The 17,098-nt window shown below is 39.6% G+C and overlaps 3 protein-coding genes across 3 annotated transcripts in view; 2 read left to right on the top strand and 1 right to left on the bottom strand.

Annotated features, from left to right (window-relative positions):
- The first annotated feature begins 1,488 nt into the window (after nucleotides 1-1,488).
- On the top strand, nucleotides 1,489-2,998 carry LOC143029269 (trypsin-1-like). Its single transcript, XM_076191986.1, has 3 exons — nucleotides 1,489-1,642; nucleotides 1,919-2,139; nucleotides 2,369-2,998. The coding sequence occupies exons 1-3, from the start codon at nucleotides 1,600-1,602 to the stop codon at nucleotides 2,882-2,884; spliced, it is 780 nt and encodes a 259-aa protein (XP_076048101.1). The 5' UTR covers nucleotides 1,489-1,599; the 3' UTR covers nucleotides 2,885-2,998.
- A 9,225-nt stretch (nucleotides 2,999-12,223) lies between these two features.
- Nucleotides 12,224-17,098, bottom strand: part of LOC143028937 (transmembrane protease serine 9-like) — a 35,179-nt gene continuing 30,304 nt past the window's right edge. The window contains exons 8-14 of the mRNA XM_076191290.1: nucleotides 16,749-16,811; nucleotides 15,888-16,122; nucleotides 15,273-15,527; nucleotides 14,576-14,682; nucleotides 13,527-13,760; nucleotides 13,015-13,235; nucleotides 12,224-12,849 (exon numbers count right to left, since the gene is read on the bottom strand). Coding sequence (XP_076047405.1) covers nucleotides 12,334-12,849; nucleotides 13,015-13,235; nucleotides 13,527-13,760; nucleotides 14,576-14,682; nucleotides 15,273-15,527; nucleotides 15,888-16,122; nucleotides 16,749-16,811 — 1,631 coding nt within the window. The 3' untranslated portion in view covers nucleotides 12,224-12,333. The remainder of the gene's footprint in view (nucleotides 12,850-13,014; nucleotides 13,236-13,526; nucleotides 13,761-14,575; nucleotides 14,683-15,272; nucleotides 15,528-15,887; nucleotides 16,123-16,748; nucleotides 16,812-17,098) is intronic.
- On the top strand, nucleotides 14,797-16,257 carry LOC143029268 (trypsin-1-like). Its single transcript, XM_076191985.1, has 3 exons — nucleotides 14,797-14,954; nucleotides 15,246-15,466; nucleotides 15,632-16,257. The coding sequence occupies exons 1-3, from the start codon at nucleotides 14,831-14,833 to the stop codon at nucleotides 16,145-16,147; spliced, it is 861 nt and encodes a 286-aa protein (XP_076048100.1). The 5' UTR covers nucleotides 14,797-14,830; the 3' UTR covers nucleotides 16,148-16,257.

Raw genomic sequence — 17,098 nt, 5'->3', positions numbered from 1 at the left:
ATCAATTACACCAAATTCTTTCGTTTTTATATTTATTGCAACTTGTAATTACTGATCCTATCCCCAAAACCTCGTCTGCTTCTGCCATTCTCGTAAAACCTACATGTGGCGCCATATACTCCGTAGTGATGTCATGAGCTGTGTTCATTTCTCATGCATTGTTATTGTATTTGATGAATGGTGGTCGCGTCGAGTGTCTCAGGCCACGTAATACCAAATCAAGGAATTATAGAAATAAAGAAAGAACTACTGAGGAAAATACACTATCGGGAGGAAAAGAACAAGAGGAAAGAGGCAGAGAATAATAATATATTGATAACATATAAGATTCAGAGAGAAAGGCAGGGGAAGAAAGCTTACGATAACCGCCCAACAAAATTTATATTATTCACGTATTATAAACGGAGAACTAAATTCTCTTACAATAACACAAAATGACTTTTTTCAAGATATATGCAAAACAAATGATGAGTTGTATTGTTTTTAGAAATATTGATTGGATTTATTAGAGGAATAAGGTTAGAAAAATAAAAACGGGAAAAATAACGGGGCCGAGGCATCGACGAGGTTATCGATATCATCGACATCACTGTAATTATGTAATTCAAGTTAAACAAAACCACGTTCTTGTACAGGCAGATACAAACATTTTAACAATATATATGCATATATATACATATGTATGTATACATACATATATATATAAATATATATAATTCAGAGAAACAATACTGATTAAATAATACACGAAACAACAATTTTCTTTTGTTAGACCTATACTGGACCTTCATTTAAATTCTATGATATATTAACTATTATCGCAGTTTAGTTGTAAGATAAATAAGGATGTGTAGTACTGGAGTACATGTAAAAACAGGTGTCATTTGCTGGAACGCATTGATATGTTCTTAGCAATAACTGTAATGAACCTTTCGTTTTTATAGCGTGTAAACAATTTAAAATTATATATATAACTTGTCGTATAAAAAGTTTAATCTAGTAGTATCAAGTCACCATAATTGGCCTTTTTTACTGATATGCTAGGGCCGAAATGAAAATAATATTTGTATTACGTTGCATAAATCATTATTTATAAAATCTTGTGGCATCTAGGAGGCGTAGTGTGAACGTGATGCAGTATTTGGCATAGGAACACAGTGCTTTATGGAACCAACATGCACACAGGTACCAATGTGAAAACTTCTTCAGAGATATTCCGGTTCAAATTGATAGCCCACAACTATGCCGTCTATCCGTATATCTTGGCTGTTGTCTGAGATACGAGATATCTAACGTATTTGGAGAGTCGAGACTCGATAAAATTCTAACAAGCGAAACGTAATAATAAAGGTGGATCGGTCCTCCCGTGGTATTTCTTTTTATAGACAAGTTGGCAACTGCTAATTGTATACACCAGATATTTCTTGGGTTCTGGGAGAGAGTCTGCCAGGACTTTTCTCCTGATATAGATAAGAGAATGATAAAGAAGAGGAATTTCTTTTCTTCCACATTGGAAACATGCAGTGTCTGAAGCAATGCAACATCGCCTTGTTCTAATATATAAGGACTCGACAACGTGCATTCGTCACCACTGCAGACATGAAGGTTCTTGTCCTGACCCTCTTCCTGGCCGGCTCTCTCGGTAGGTGTCTATATCCCATTGTACCCACGGGGAAAAACTGGGATCAAGTCTGGGAGACTATTTCCAGAACCCCCCAAAAATATCTAACGTATGTAATTGGCAGTTACCGAAGAGTCTATTAAAAGAAAGACCACGGTAGGACTGTTCCTGCTTTATTAGTATGACATTCCGCTTGTAAGATTTTTATCAAGTAATTAATAAAAATCTAGCAAGCGAAACATCTCACATGGTGTTTCTCTTTAAAGTATCTGATACAAGTTTGTTTTGGTCTTTCAGCCGTGCCCCTGACCAAGCCCCGACTACCCTTGGGGCTCAACAAGATCGTTGGTGGTCATGAGGCCGGTGTTGGGGAATTTCCCTATCAGATCAGCTTCCAGGACGTTAGCTGGGGATCCGTCTTCCACTTCTGTGGTGCTTCCATCTACAATGAACACACTATTATCACGGCTGGACACTGCGTCTACGAAAAGGATTACACCAACCCTAAACACCTGCAGGTAGGTTTTGAAATTGTTCACTTGCTCAAGCTCTCGAATATTAGTGTAATAAGAGACAACTCCTTGCAGAGAAAAAAGGGTATGCCATGGAACTTATTGTAAAACTCATTCTTGTTTACTTATATCTTACTTCTGGGATATATGTATGTATGTATGTATGTATGTATGTATGTATGTATCTATGTGTATGTATACATGGATATGTAATTAGGCACATTTTCCCCTGTAGATTACAGCTGGTGAACACAATCTCGACGTTCACGAAGGCCACGAGCAGGTGAGGAAGGTGACCAGGATCATCCTCCACCAGCACTACGACTCGTTCTCGATGTACAACGACATCGCTCTCTTAGAGATTGAATCTCCTCTATCATTCAATGAGTATGTCAACTCTATTCCCCTGGAAACCTCCGAAGCCAGCGGGGACTGTGAAGTCACCGGCTGGGGTGCCATCTGCGAAGGATGCTTATCGCCAGTAAAGTTACAGAAAGTCTCCGTCCCTATCATCTCGGACGCCAAGTGCCGACAAGCTTACGGCACGTCGGAGATCTTGGACTCGATGATCTGTGCTGGCGGCGAGGGCGGCAAGGACTCCTGCCAAGGGGACTCCGGCGGACCTCTGAAATGTGGTGATCGTCTTGCGGGTGTTGTCTCCTGGGGCTACGGCTGTGCCCGGCCAGGATACCCAGGCGTCTACACCGAAGTGTCCCATTTCGTTGACTGGATCCACATACAATCCAAATAGCATCTTGCAAAATGTGAATGCACACTTCAGAAAAGTGTGTCAGAATCTTCAGTCATTTGGAACCTTAAATAAATGTACACCTGTCTCTCTCAGAGAACCAAGTGTTCTACCCAATCCTTTTATTCTTCCATCCTCTCATGGGAACAGCAAAGTTAAAAAATTACATGTCCACATGTATACAGCTCTCCTCGTCAAAGTTGAAACCGATTGCAAGCTCTGTGACTACAGTGGCAAGTATGTTCTGAGGTAGGAGACAAACACAAACAGGAAACAAAATGATCAATTAGTAGACATTAGAACTTACTGTTTAGATTGTTTATCCAACCGAATCTTAAACAATTTATTTGTATTACATGTGATCGTGTCTGCGGGAAGTCTATGATATAAAGTGACTACGTAAAGTAGCCGCCAAGCAGAAGAAAATCCTCATTTCTCTTATAGGGTCGCGAGGGTAAATGAGGCGTCTAGGATAGAAAGGGGTAAATGCCATACCTCCTCGGTACGGAAATATAGCTCTGAAGACGTTTTATATTAAGAGGTAAAATGGTTTACTCATGACGCAAGCATTTTCCCCTTTCTATTCTAGACGCTTCAAATATTGTCTCCGTTTCTACAATGATTTCTTCATTCAAGCCATATTTCCGTGTTCTCGATCGAACGCTTTTGTAAACAGGTCATGCGGCTCCACCTCTGTCACTACTCTTGTAATTGTTGTCACTTCCAAATCTTTGAATGACATATCATATGCATATTCATAAGCACATACCTATACATATACACGTGGAGTTAAAAACGACAGCATTGCTGTAGTTATTAATTTTTTTCCTCGTATTCTCGATTTTCCTGATTAGAGATTTGCCATTAACCGGGTGAATTGAAACTAGATCACTGTATTCTTCCATTTCTTTTCATGATTTGAGCTCAACGTTTCGTCTTAATGAAGAAATTTTCAAGAGTAAACTGAAATAACAATGCATTTGTTTTTAACTCCACGTGTATTACCAAGAACCTGCTCCCTTCTTTAACAAATATACATAAACATATACATATACATACACACACACACACACATACACACACACACACACACACACACACACACACACACACACACACACACACACACACACACACACACACACACACACAGACATATATATATATATATATATATATATACATATATATACATGTATATATATATATATGTATAGACATATACGTACTGTATACATATGTACTCAATATGTGTGAAGATCTGGGGTCTGGGATCCATGTTGAAAGGGAGAAACGTAAACACCAGACTCAAAGTGGGAGGTTTAATGCAAGTGTTTCCTTTGATGTCCAATCCATGTTCACCTCAATCCCTCAAGACTTGGCCGAAAAGGCATTACTAAAAACCCTGGAAGAGACACTTTTTTTTTTTTTTTTTTTTTTTTTTTTTTTTAGAATAAGAGACTGTCCTCGACAGAGCTCATGGGACTTATCTCGATGTGACTTGATTCAACCTACTTCCGCTTCAGGGACCACATATACCATGGGCTCACCCATTTCAGTGGTGGTGGCTGAAGTGGTCATGCAGCAGTTCGAAGCAAAACTACTGAGGACAGGACCCCCGACCCTGAAGCTATGGGTGAGATATGTTAACCATATTTTCGTGGTAATGCATGAGAGATATTGACCCCTTCTTCACTAGCATCAATAACATAGAACCGGCTATCCAGTTCTCCATAGAATTGGAAGTCAATGGACTGCTTCCCTTCCTAGATGTCTTAATATCACGAGAAGGAAGCCATTTCAAGATCAATGTATACAGAAAACACGCGCACACACATACTACTAGACTTTAAAAGCCACCACCAGGACTCCCACAAGAGAAGACTAATTCATACATTATGGAACCGAGCAGACAAAATCTGCTCTATGGCTGAAGCGGTGAGGGCGGAGAAAAGGCACCTACGTGACGTTTTCCGAACCAACGGTTATCCGAGCCGGACAGTACGGAAATGGACGAGGACACGGCACACCGAGACATAATTCCTTCACACAGGAAACAGGGTCACAATCCCTCACATTAAAGGTGCATCAGAAGTAACGGCCAGGGTACTCCGGGACAAGAACATACAGGTAGCATACAAGCCACGCAACACTGCATCACAACCCCACCAAGGTCAAGGACACGGAAGCACTCACTCAGCAGGCGGGTGTAGTGTACTGCATTGGTTGTTTGGATTGTGATACAGATTGCATAGGAGAAACACAGAAGAAAGTCGCTACCAGAATAGAAGAACACAAACGGGCAGTTAGACGGGAAGATGCAGCTTCAGCACTTTACAAAAACATCACAACATACTGTAGGCTGGGAAGGAGCGAGAGTGATACACAGAGACAATTCGAAGAAAAGATTATTCCTAGAAGCGTGGACGACAAAAGAAGTTAGTGTAAATAGGTGCATACACTTAAACCCAATCTACCTGGGCACAAGGAACGCGATGGCAGACTCAATATGATGTGTAACCGGTGTTAATAACTTGAGTGGACGTGGCAGGTTTTGTTTCTGTTATCGTATGTCCATTTATTTATTTATCTTTTATATATTTTTGTATTTGCTTTGCATTTATTTTATTTCTTTATGAATTTAAGAATGTATGTGAAGACTATTGTGAACAATTGTCTGTGCACGATTGTGACCAGTTGTTTAGTATTCACTGCCATGACTTGTATCTTTTTAGTTGTCGTAAAAGTGTGTATTTTATTCTATTGTATTTATCCTTTGTGAATTTTAAGAATGTATGTGAGATCCATTGTGTACAATTGTCTATGTAAGGTTGTGATCAGTTGTCTGGTTTTCGTAACCACTAGAGGAGGGGGAGCCCGGGTAGTTTCGGCAGCGCGGACTACCTCTCCCAGTTCCAACTACGACCAATATAATAAGCTCTTTGATCACTGTACCTCATCACAACCTACGACCACCAACAGCCCCTTATCGCTCGCTTAATCACCCGGTGGCAATAGCCCTCTTTTATACACTATTATCTTCTCATTTTCTTACGGACATTCTTCCCCTCCCACAAAACGATCCCGCGCAAGCGGGTGGTCTTAACTTGGAAGTCGCAAGTCACACCCCTGAAGACGGTCCTATGACTAAGACCCAAACGTCGGGCATTTAACCTCCCACTCTGATTTTGGTGTTTACGCTTCTCCCCTTCCACATATATACTCGTACATATAATGTACATACATGTACGATTGCAAGAACTTATAATTGGTACAACTTTGTCGCGTTCCCAGACCCGGCTCGAATTTGTTATGTCCTTTTTGCATTGAAAGGTTGCCTTAACTAGGCAGCAGGCTAAACAAGGTAATTGACGCACGCGGTGGTTGAACTCACTATTAAGGTCATTCATTTGTCATGCAAAATTACAATCCAACTTGTTCAGTGTGCGTGAAGATGCACATAAAATACTACCCCTACATTAAATATAATGTAAAATTAAGCTGTATTGTTATATGTATGATAGATTAGATACACCAAATTGAATTGTTCAGTGTTCAAAAGAAGAATTTGCAAGAGAGCTAAGCTATGAAATAAATAAAATAAATACAAATTTCATATTAGAATATGATATTCAGAAATCTATTCCTAGCATAGAATAAAAAAGATTACCTTTGCAAGTTCGAAGATTTTATGTTCCATGAAAACAACGGTTACGAAAACTAAACAATGTACAGCATCTGCGTGAACAGAACTAACTTCAATATTGAAGATACAGATAACTACTACATCTGTATATTTTGGATGCCATCACCTCATTTCTGAAAAGTAACCTCGCCAAGCCTAGGCAAGGGTCTACGAGACCATTTATACGTTGGGTGGGCATATGTGAAGATGACGTTAGATGAATTTTTATCTATTGATTTGAACGTTTGCTAGCTTATGAAGAGTATGTTGAAATTATACATCTATATATCCCAACACACATTTAATGAATGAGAAAGTAAGAGATGGGGAGGAGAGAAAAAGAGATATGTATTAGGAAGGGTGGACAGAGACATGACGGGTGGGAGAAAAAGAAGAGAGAAACACTATGGCGGGAGGAAGGGATATATATATATATATATATATATATATATATATATATATATATATATATATGTATGTATGTATGTATATATACATATATATATCTATATATATATATATATACATATATATATGTGGTCGAGCATACCTCCTCTGGAGCGTGTGGCATCCCCAGTGAGCTAGTGAGTGAGGCGGCGGCGGCAGATGTACTCGAGGAGGTAGCCCACTACAGTTTGGGGAGGGGAGACATCTCCTAGGGCAGTGGTTTCCAACCGGTGTGCCGCGGCACCAAAGAGTGCCGTGAGATCAACTGAGGGTGCCGCCAAAAATTCTGGGCATAAATAATTTTCGTATTACCGACTCTCTCTGTCATCCGTTTTTGTTCATTACAGCAGCATCAGTGTAAAGATGAGTATTTTCATATCATCCAGGGACAAAATTCTGTTACACTGATGTTGAATCAACAAAATACTGACAAACTAGAATTTAGATCTTCTAATAAGGGTGCCGGAGACTTCTGAAAGTCTTGGCAAGGGCGCCTCAAGCCAGAAAAGGTTGGGAACCACTGTTCTAGGGCATGGTGCCGGGTGTTGAAGTCCCCTATGTAGATCACACCGTGAGACGTTTGGAGCGGGGGGGCAGAGAAATTTATTTTTCCTGGAGCAGAGTAAACATTGTAGAGTCTGAGCTTCCTATTGGCTATGGGTATCTCAAAAAGTTGAAATATCATGTTGTCGTGGTTAGAGCAACACAGGAATTGATAGGGAATGGAAGAGTAAATGTAATTTAGAAGGCTACTCCTGACATGATAGACATACGAGACAGCCTGAGAGCGGGGATGCCTCTGTCCCACGGTCGTGGCGGCCAACAAAAGCTTCTTGGATATTCTTGGAATTTGTGGATGGTGACGGCCTACATAGGTCTTGAGGGAAGTAATTTTTGGATAATTGTTGATGCCATAGGCATTCCAAGTGAGGATGTGAAGTTCCACCTCGTTAGCGAAGTTTGTCTTTGGGTTTACAAGTGGCTGGCGGAGACGATGTACATGGAGGTGGTGCAGTGTCTCAAGTTTCTCGCTGAAGGTTGTTTGTGATAATTTGTAACATAGATTGTACTGAGCCTGTTCACAGGGGACCTTTAAATCCCCTATTTCTTCTCATGTATGTATATTTACTTTTTGAATGACTACTTTGTAACTTTGAAAATGTCTTAAATGGACGAAAACGTTCGGTAACCGTATTTTTCATTTCCTAATGGTTTATGCAAAAATATATGTGTGTTTATGTATACTTATTATGTATATGTATGTCTATGTATATGTATATGTATATGTCTATGTATATGTATATTTGTATGTGTATATGTATATGTACGAGGTATATGTATATATGTATATGTATATATGTATATGTATATGTATATGTATATGTATATGTATATGTATATGTATATGTATATGTATATGTATATGTATGTATATGCATACATGTATGTGTATATGTATATGTACGAGGTATATGTATATATGTATATGTACGAGGTATATGTATATATGTATATGTATATGTATATGTATGTGTATATGTATATGTACATGTATATGTATATGTATATGGATATGTATATGTATATGTATATGTATATGTATAAGTATAAATATGAATATGAATATGTTTATGTATATGTATATGTATATGTATATGTATATGTATATGTGTATATGTACATGTATATGTATATGTATATGTATATGTATATGTATATGTATATGTATATGTACATATATACATATATATATATATATATATATATATATATGTATATGTATATTAGACCTGTTCAAAAAACTAATTTTTCATTTTTTCATACGTTACTCTACTTTTTTCCATTCTTTTTGACCTAAACAAATTACATTCATTTTTATCTAGGATGTATGAAAGCATTGCCGCAAGGAGGCTGAAGTTTTTTGCTATCTTACAAAAAGGGCAATTTTTGAGTAATTTATCAACATATTTTGTGGTATAATTTTTTATCTATTCAAGATAGAGCAACAAATTAAGTACCAAACGAGAGAAAAAATCTACTCTCCACATAGCAACCGTTAGAATTGATGAATTTTCCCCGTAAATTTGTAAAGATATGAAATTGTTGAAAATCTTGACTTTCTACTAACCTGGAGATATGATTTTTGTATGGGCGTTTGAACTTTAAGTTAATCTAGACCACAACTCGTACATCATTTTACCATTTGATTTCATATTTCATATATACAGTAACCTGCTAATGATGCTGGGCAATACTGAACAGTACAAAAGCAAAGTCAGCACAGAAAATTGATTCAAATCCAGAAAACTATCCACAAGATACTTCACAATGATATTAAGCAAGGAGCTACGCGGACGCACAGTTGATGTCTCAGAACCTCCACTTGCAGTCCACAAACAAGCATCAAGTCGGCCTCCACCAGATCTCTCAGTAAAACCTTCTTGGTCGAATACCCTTCAGCTTGTATCAGTGGTTCCCAGCTTCCTACCAACAGACAAACATTCCAGTACTTCCTTTATCTCTAAAGTTTACCAGAAAATACAGGGAAACCCATGGTTCAAGACCTTGCCTATGAAACGGTTGAAGCCATCATCCCATTCTGGCAGATGGCTAGGATCAAGACGACAGAACTGCATGAAGCTCTTCGTGAAACTCCATGACAAACACAGAGCACTGATGAAGAGCAAAGGAAGAGCAAGTGACTCTGGAGGGAAGAGGAATGCATTTGCCCTGGAAGTGGAGAGCCTGTTCGACATAGGAGCTCCAGATGCTATCCAGGATATAGAGAGCAAGAGACTTATCCAGGGAGAAGAAAGATGAGGACATTAAGTTCTACCAGGACCAGAGGACTGAGAAGAAAGTTCGCATGTCGAGTCATGACAAGATCTTTGAGACAAGATCCCAACAACAAGTAGGCCGGACTGAGAGGCAACTGCAGAGGCAAGAACAAGGTAATCATGCTTTCATACTTTTACTAATTATACTTTTGAATATCACAACAAGTTGGAAGTTTTACAATCTTACCACATTGTATTATTTTGCAGTTTTACATGGTTACTACATTGTATTATTTTGTAGCTGCAGCAGAACAAGAGGCAGTTACCCATGTGGATGACATTACCTGTGGTGATTCCAGTGACGGTGACGCTAACACAGAGGATATGGATTACCAACAGCCTCGTCCTGGATGTTCTTACTATGAAGATACCGTGATTTTGACATTCCCCAGGAGAATCGCGGAATATGATGGCATCTGCAATGCAGTTGATCGCCTTGGCTTGTCTGACAATCAAGTTACTGCCCTAGTTTCTACACACCAATATGGATGATGTCAACATCTGCTGCGGATGCTCCTGTGAATAATCTTCAGCTCATCCAGGACATATTGAGGCACAAAAGATCAGACCCAGAGGTTGCTGAAGCAGTTCTTCAGAAGATGGAAAACCACAAGTGGTTCTTGACACAGGAAGCCATGCCATTCGCACTCTTCAGCAGCAGGCTGAGTGACAAGCAGAAACAGGACATTGCTGCCGAGCTGCATGCCACTCAGAAGCCAGACAGCTTCAGAAGGGGAAAACCTGTGTTTGAGAAGGTGACAGGCAAGACCACACTACTAGATCTCATTGGTCCGGAGTCCCACTTTCTGTTAGACATCCTCAGCATTGGACCTGACTGGCTCCTGGATCGGGTTGAGTCATAGCCAGAGAAGGATGACTACAAGAAAGCCTTGGAATATGTGAGAAACCCCAGAGTAGTGAATGCCATCACTGACCGTGGAGTTAAGGTGATGAGTGATTTTGCAAATGTCATCACCACAGATCCCAAGCAGAGAGAATATCTCCTCCATGCTGTGGAATACAACAGACAGCGCTTCGAAAGTTTCAAGAAGCAAACGCTCAACAAATGACTGTGTAACATAATTCTGATCCTTATAATCATGATTATTTTGGTAGTTTCAGTTGATGGTTTGACTTGTCGCAAAATTACACTTTCCATTTTGTATGATATATGTCAAATATTATTTTTCTGTAAATATTATAAATAGCATGCCATTCTTTGTACAATGTTAATCAGATTGTACACTTTCAAATATGCATTAAAATGCTTGAATTTGATAACTATTTTGTTGGTCTACCTTGATCCATGCAAAAACCACGTCTTCAGGATAGTAAAAAAGTCAAGATTTCCAACAATTTTGTATCTGTTAAAAGTCACGGGGAAAATTAATCAGTTCTAATGGTTGATATATGTAGAGTAGATCCTGCTCATTCATTTGGTACCTAAGTTGTTGCTCTATCTTGGATAGATGAAAAAATTATACCACAAAATATGTTTATAAATGCCTCAAAATTGGACCTTTTAATAAGATAACAAAAACTTTAGCCTATATGCGGCAATGATTCCATACATCCTCGATAAAAATGGATGTAATTTTTGTTTGTGTTTTATCATTTTTTCAGGTCAAAAGAATGGAAAAATACTGTAATGTATGAAAATACGATTTTTAACAGGTCTGATATATATGTATATGTACATGTATATGTATATGTATATGTATATGTATATGCATATGTATATGTATATGTATATGTATGTATGTGTATATGAATATATGTGTGCTTATGTATACGCATGTGTATATGTGTCATTCAAAGGTCTTCAAGTTACAAGAATCACAAAAGTAATGACTGTGGCGGCCACACTTCAAAGCACTTCGGGTAAGCGGTTTCACGTGTGGCCGCTGTTTCCAAAAGTGTTCGATCGAGAACAGGGAAATATGACTTGAATGAACAAATCATTGTAGGAATGGTGACAACATTTATCATCGCGACCCTATAAAAGGAATGAAGTTTCTTTTTTTTTCTGTTTGGTGGCTATTTTATGTTGTCACTTTATGTCATAGACTTCCCAAAGACACGATTGCATATAATACAAAGCGATGGTTTAAGATTCGGTTGGATAAAGAATCTCAACAGCATATTATAATGTCTATCAAGTGATCGTTTTGTTTCCTTGTTTATATATGCCTGCTTGTGTTTGTCTCCTGGCTCACACCTTACTGAGGACCGAGTCAACATACTGTACTTGCCATTGCAGTCACAGGGCTTGCAGCCGGTTTTGGTTTTGGCATTGAGGGCTTTGCACGTGTGGGCATGCAATGTCTTAACTTTGCTGTTATTATGAAAGGATAGAAGAATAAAAGGACTGGGTAGCACACTTGGTTCCCTGAGAGAGACAGGTGTACATTTATTTTAAAGTTTCAGATGACTGAAAATAGTGACCCACGTTTCTGAAGTGCGCGTCCACATTTTCCAATATTCTAAGTGGCGTGCTTGTGGATCCAGTCAACGAAGTGGGACACTTCGGTGTAGACGCCTGGGTATCCTGGCCGAGCACAGCCATAGCCCCAGGAGACAATACCAGCAAGATGACCACCACAGCTCAGAGGTCCGCCGGAGTCCCCTTGGCAGGAGTCCTTACCGCCGTCACCGCCAGCACAGATCATCGAGTCCAAGATCTGCGACGCGCTGTAATCTTGTCGGCATTTGGCGTCCGAGATGATGGGGACGGTGACTTTCTGTAATTTGCTTGGCGAGGAGCCTCCTTCGTAGAGGGCGCCCCAGCCAGTAACTATACAGTTTCCGCTGGCGTCGGAGGTTTGCAGGGGAATAGCCTTGACATAACTATCAAATGATAGAGGAGAATCAATCTTTAAGAGAGAGATGTCGTTGGAGATTGAGTACGAGTCGTAGTTCTCGTGAAGGATGATCTTGGTCACCTTCCTCACTTGCTCGTGGCCTTCGTGAACGTCGAGATTGTGTTCACCAGCTGTAATCTACAGGGAGAAATGTGCCTAATTACTCAGAAGTAAGATATAAGTGAACAAGAATTATTTTTACAATAAATTCCATGTTGTGCCCTTTTTTCTCTGCTAAATAGAGTTGCCTCTTATTATGATAATACTCGAGAGCTTGAGCAAGAGAGTAAGCTTAAAATCTACCTGCAGGTGTTTAGGGTTGTCGTAATTCTTTCCGTGAACGCAGTGTCCAGCTGTGATGATAGTGTGTTCACTGTAGATGGAAGCGCCACAGAAGTGGAAGACGAATCCCCAGCTAACGTCCTGGAAGCTGATCTGATAGGGAAATTCCCCAACACCGGTCTCTTCACCACCAACGATCTTGTTGAGCCCCAAGGGTAGTCGGGGTTTGGTCAGGGGCACGGCTGAAAGACCAAAACAAACTTGTATTACATACTTTAAAGAGAAACACTATGTGAGGAAGGAGTCCTTATTAGTACGACGTTTCGCTTGTTTTATCAATTACTTGATAAATCTCTAACAAGAGAAACATCGTACTTATAAAAGCGGATAGGTCCTTCCACGGTGTATCTTTTGATAGACCCGTCAGCAACTGGCAATTGAATAGGTCATATATTTCTCGAGTTATTGTGGGAGAGTCTGCTAGACTTGATCCCAGTGTTTGTCCGTTAGTACAATGGGATATAGGCACCTACCGAGAGAGCCGGCCAGGAAGAGGGTCAGGACAAGAACCTTCATGTCTGCAGTGGTGACGAATGCACGTTGTCCAGTCCTTATATACCAGAGGAGGGCGCTGTTGCATTGCTTCAGACACTGCATCCCTCCAATGGGAAAGTGGAAATTCCTCTTCTTTATCATTCTGTTATCTATATCAGGAGAATAGTTCATGTGTTTCTGACAGACTTTCTTAACCAGCATATGTTTTTCGACTTGTTTTTAAAAACAATTTACTAAGTCTTTATTTTCGATCATTATTCTCATTAGGTGAGTGAATGTGGTATCAGATGTCATCGATTCTCCATTAACTTCTGTTGACAGTATGTCTAGAGAGGAGATAATACTTTAAGATCTTGAATTAATTTAAAATTGTACTTCTATCCTCTTTTACCTGCATGCGTCTTGCCAAATGAGTCTGTTATTAATGTCTCCAGAGGTAGGGGTTTGGAAAATGTATATCATATGAGATGTACAACAAATTTCTACATCTTAAACCAGTTTTTCTAACCTGTCAGGCAAAGCGGGAAGATTCTAGAAAAATAATTTTGCTTTTTCGCAAAAAAAAAAAAAAAAAAAAAAAAAAAATGATAATGATAATGTCTTTATTACAAAAAGAAATCTAATATGGTAAATAAAGAAATGGAATACATATTTCTACCAATGTGATACACAGCAAGAACATTATTTTTTAGAGAAACCCAAATTATCCCAGGTTTACTTTTGGTATGATTAGACCCGTCTGTACTGTTATGATTTATTATCTTACTATTTTTCTATTGTATTACAAACCTATATTGCATTGTTTTTCTGATACCTCTATCTAAAACTTGACCACCACCTTTGAAGTAAAAAGATTAATATCAGATCATATTTTTTGTTTTATTTTGGTGAATCAGTTGATCTTAATTCTCTCTTGCAGGAGATAAATGTCCCCTGACTCAAAAGGAACCCAGCAAGAGGCCCTTGGGAATCTCCATTTTTCACTTAAGGAAAAGAGTGCACTATGTTAATGTTGGGTAGTGCAAACATAGATGTCTTGTGCACTTAGTGTGTTCCGTCCATGTCTGAAGATGGTGTCCGTTTTCAGGACAGTTTTGTGTGGAATACTGTTCCATTGCTCGATATTGACCTAGCCTGGTGAAAAGTTTTAGAATACAGTTAGAAAAACATATGCCGGCTAAAAAAGATTGTCACAAATACATGAAAAAAAAAATCGGACTACTCTCCTGATATAGATAACAGAATGATAAAGAAGAGGAATTTCCACTTTCCCATTGGAGAGATGCAATGTCTGAAGCAATGCAACAGCGCCCTCCTCTGGTATATAAGGACTGGACAACGTGCATTCGTCACCACTGCAGACATGAAGGTTCTTGTCCTGACCCTCTTCCTGGCCGGCTCTCTCGGTAGGTGCCTATATCCCATTGTACTAACGGACAAACACTGGGATCAAGTCTAGCAGACTCTCCCACAATAACTCGAGAAATATATGACTTATTCAATTGCCAGTTGCTGACGGGTCTATCAAAAGATACACCGTGGAAGGACCTATCCGCTTTTATAAGTACGATGTTTCTCTTGTTAGAGATTTATCAAGTAATTGATAAAACAAGCGAAACGTCGTACTAATAAGGACTCCTTCCTCACATAGTGTTTCTCTTTAAAGTATGTAATACAAGTTTGTTTTGGTCTTTCAGCCGTGCCCATGACCAAACCCCGACTACCCTTGGGGCTCAACAAGATCGTTGGTGGTGAAGAGACCGGTGTTGGGGAATTTCCCTATCAGATCAGCTTCCAGGACGTTAGCTGGGGATTCGTCTTCCACTTCTGTGGCGCTTCCATCTACAGTGAACACACTATCATCACAGCTGGACACTGCGTTCATGGAAAGAATTACGACGACCCTAAACACCTGCAGGTAGATTTTAAGCTTACTCTCTTGCTCAAGCTCTCGAGTATTATCATAATAAGAGGCAACTCTATTTAGCAGAGAAAAAAGGGCACAACATGGAATTTATTGTAAAAATAATTCTTGTTCACTTATATCTTACTTCTGAGTAATTAGGCACATTTCTCCCTGTAGATTACAGCTGGTGAACACAATCTCGACGTTCACGAAGGCCACGAGCAAGTGAGGAAGGTGACCAAGATCATCCTTCACGAGAACTACGACTCGTACTCAATCTCCAACGACATCTCTCTCTTAAAGATTGATTCTCCTCTATCATTTGATAGTTATGTCAAGGCTATTCCCCTGCAAACCTCCGACGCCAGCGGAAACTGTATAGTTACTGGCTGGGGCGCCCTCTACGAAGGAGGCTCCTCGCCAAGCAAATTACAGAAAGTCACCGTCCCCATCATCTCGGACGCCAAGTGCCGACAAGATTACGGCGCGTCGCAGATCTTTGACTCGATGATCTGTGCTGGCGGCGACGGCGGCAAGGACTCCTGCCAAGGGGACTCCGGCGGACCTATGAGCTGTGGTGGTCATCTTGCTGGTATTGTCTCCTGGGGCTATGGCTGTGCTCGGCCAGGATACCCAGGCGTCTACACCGAAGTGTCCCACTTCGTTGACTGGATCCACAAGCACGCCACTTAGAATATTGGAAAATGTGGACGCGCACTTCAGAAACGTGGGTCACTATTTTCAGTCATCTGAAACTTTAAAATAAATGTACACCTGTCTCTCTCAGGGAACCAAGTGTGCTACCCAGTCCTTTTATTCTTCTATCCTTTCATAATAACAGCAAAGTTAAGACATTGCATGCCCACACGTGCAAAGCCCTCAATGCCAAAACCAAAACCGGCTGCAAGCCCTGTGACTGCAATGGCAAGTACAGTATGTTGACTCGGTCCTCAGTAAGGTGTGAGCCAGGAGACAAACACAAGCAGGCATATATAAACAAGGAAACAAAACGATCACTTGATAGACATTATAACATGCTGTTGAGATTCTTTATCCAACCGAATCTTAAACCATCGCTTTGTATTATATGCAATCGTGTCTTTGGGAAGTCTATGACATAAAGTGACAACATAAAGTAGCCACCAAACAGAAAAAAAAGAAACTTCATTCCTTTTATAGGATCGCGATGATAAATGTTGTCACCATTCCTACAATGATTTGTTCATTCAAGTCATATTTCCCTGTTCTCGATCGAACACTTTTGGAAACAGCGGCCACACGTGAAACCGCTTACCCGAAGTGCTTTGAAGTGTGGCCGCCACAGTCATTACTTTTGTGATTCTTGTAACTTGAAGACCTTTGAATGACACATATACACATGCGTATACATAAGCACACATATATTCATATACATATATATACATATACATATACATATACATATACATATACATATACATCAGACCTGTTAAAAATCATATTTTCATACATTACAGTATTTTTCCATGCTTTTGGCCTGAAAAATAAAAACTACATCCATTTTTATCTAGGATGTATGGAAGCATTGTCGCATATAGGCTGAAGTTTTTGCTATCTTATCAAAAGGTCCAATTTTGAGGCATTTATAAACATATTTTGTGGTAT

This window comes from Oratosquilla oratoria, chromosome 10, assembly GCF_046742065.1.
Source record: "Oratosquilla oratoria isolate Oo_2021 chromosome 10, ASM4674206v1, whole genome shotgun sequence".
In the NCBI taxonomy this organism is placed as follows: Eukaryota; Metazoa; Arthropoda; class Malacostraca; order Stomatopoda; family Squillidae; genus Oratosquilla; species Oratosquilla oratoria.
Note: the sequence above shows the minus strand (reverse complement) of the source record. Positions and strands in the feature narration are given on the sequence as shown.

What these genes read in the sequence shown, in the direction of transcription:
- LOC143029269 (XM_076191986.1), top strand. Translation starts at nt 1,600, where the DNA reads ATGAAGGTTCTTGTCCTGACCCTCTTCCTGGCCGGCTCTCTCG. An exon ending in CTTCCTGGCCGGCTCTCTCG is followed by an intron (nt 1,643 to 1,918) that starts GTAGGTGTCTAT and finishes TTGGTCTTTCAG; the next exon opens with CCGTGCCCCTGACCAAGCCC. An exon ending in CCAACCCTAAACACCTGCAG is followed by an intron (nt 2,140 to 2,368) that starts GTAGGTTTTGAA and finishes TTTCCCCTGTAG; the next exon opens with ATTACAGCTGGTGAACACAA.
- LOC143029268 (XM_076191985.1), top strand. Translation starts at nt 14,831, where the DNA reads ATGCAATGTCTGAAGCAATGCAACAGCGCCCTCCTCTGGTATATAAGG. An exon ending in CTTCCTGGCCGGCTCTCTCG is followed by an intron (nt 14,955 to 15,245) that starts GTAGGTGCCTAT and finishes TTGGTCTTTCAG; the next exon opens with CCGTGCCCATGACCAAACCC. An exon ending in ACGACCCTAAACACCTGCAG is followed by an intron (nt 15,467 to 15,631) that starts GTAGATTTTAAG and finishes TTCTCCCTGTAG; the next exon opens with ATTACAGCTGGTGAACACAA.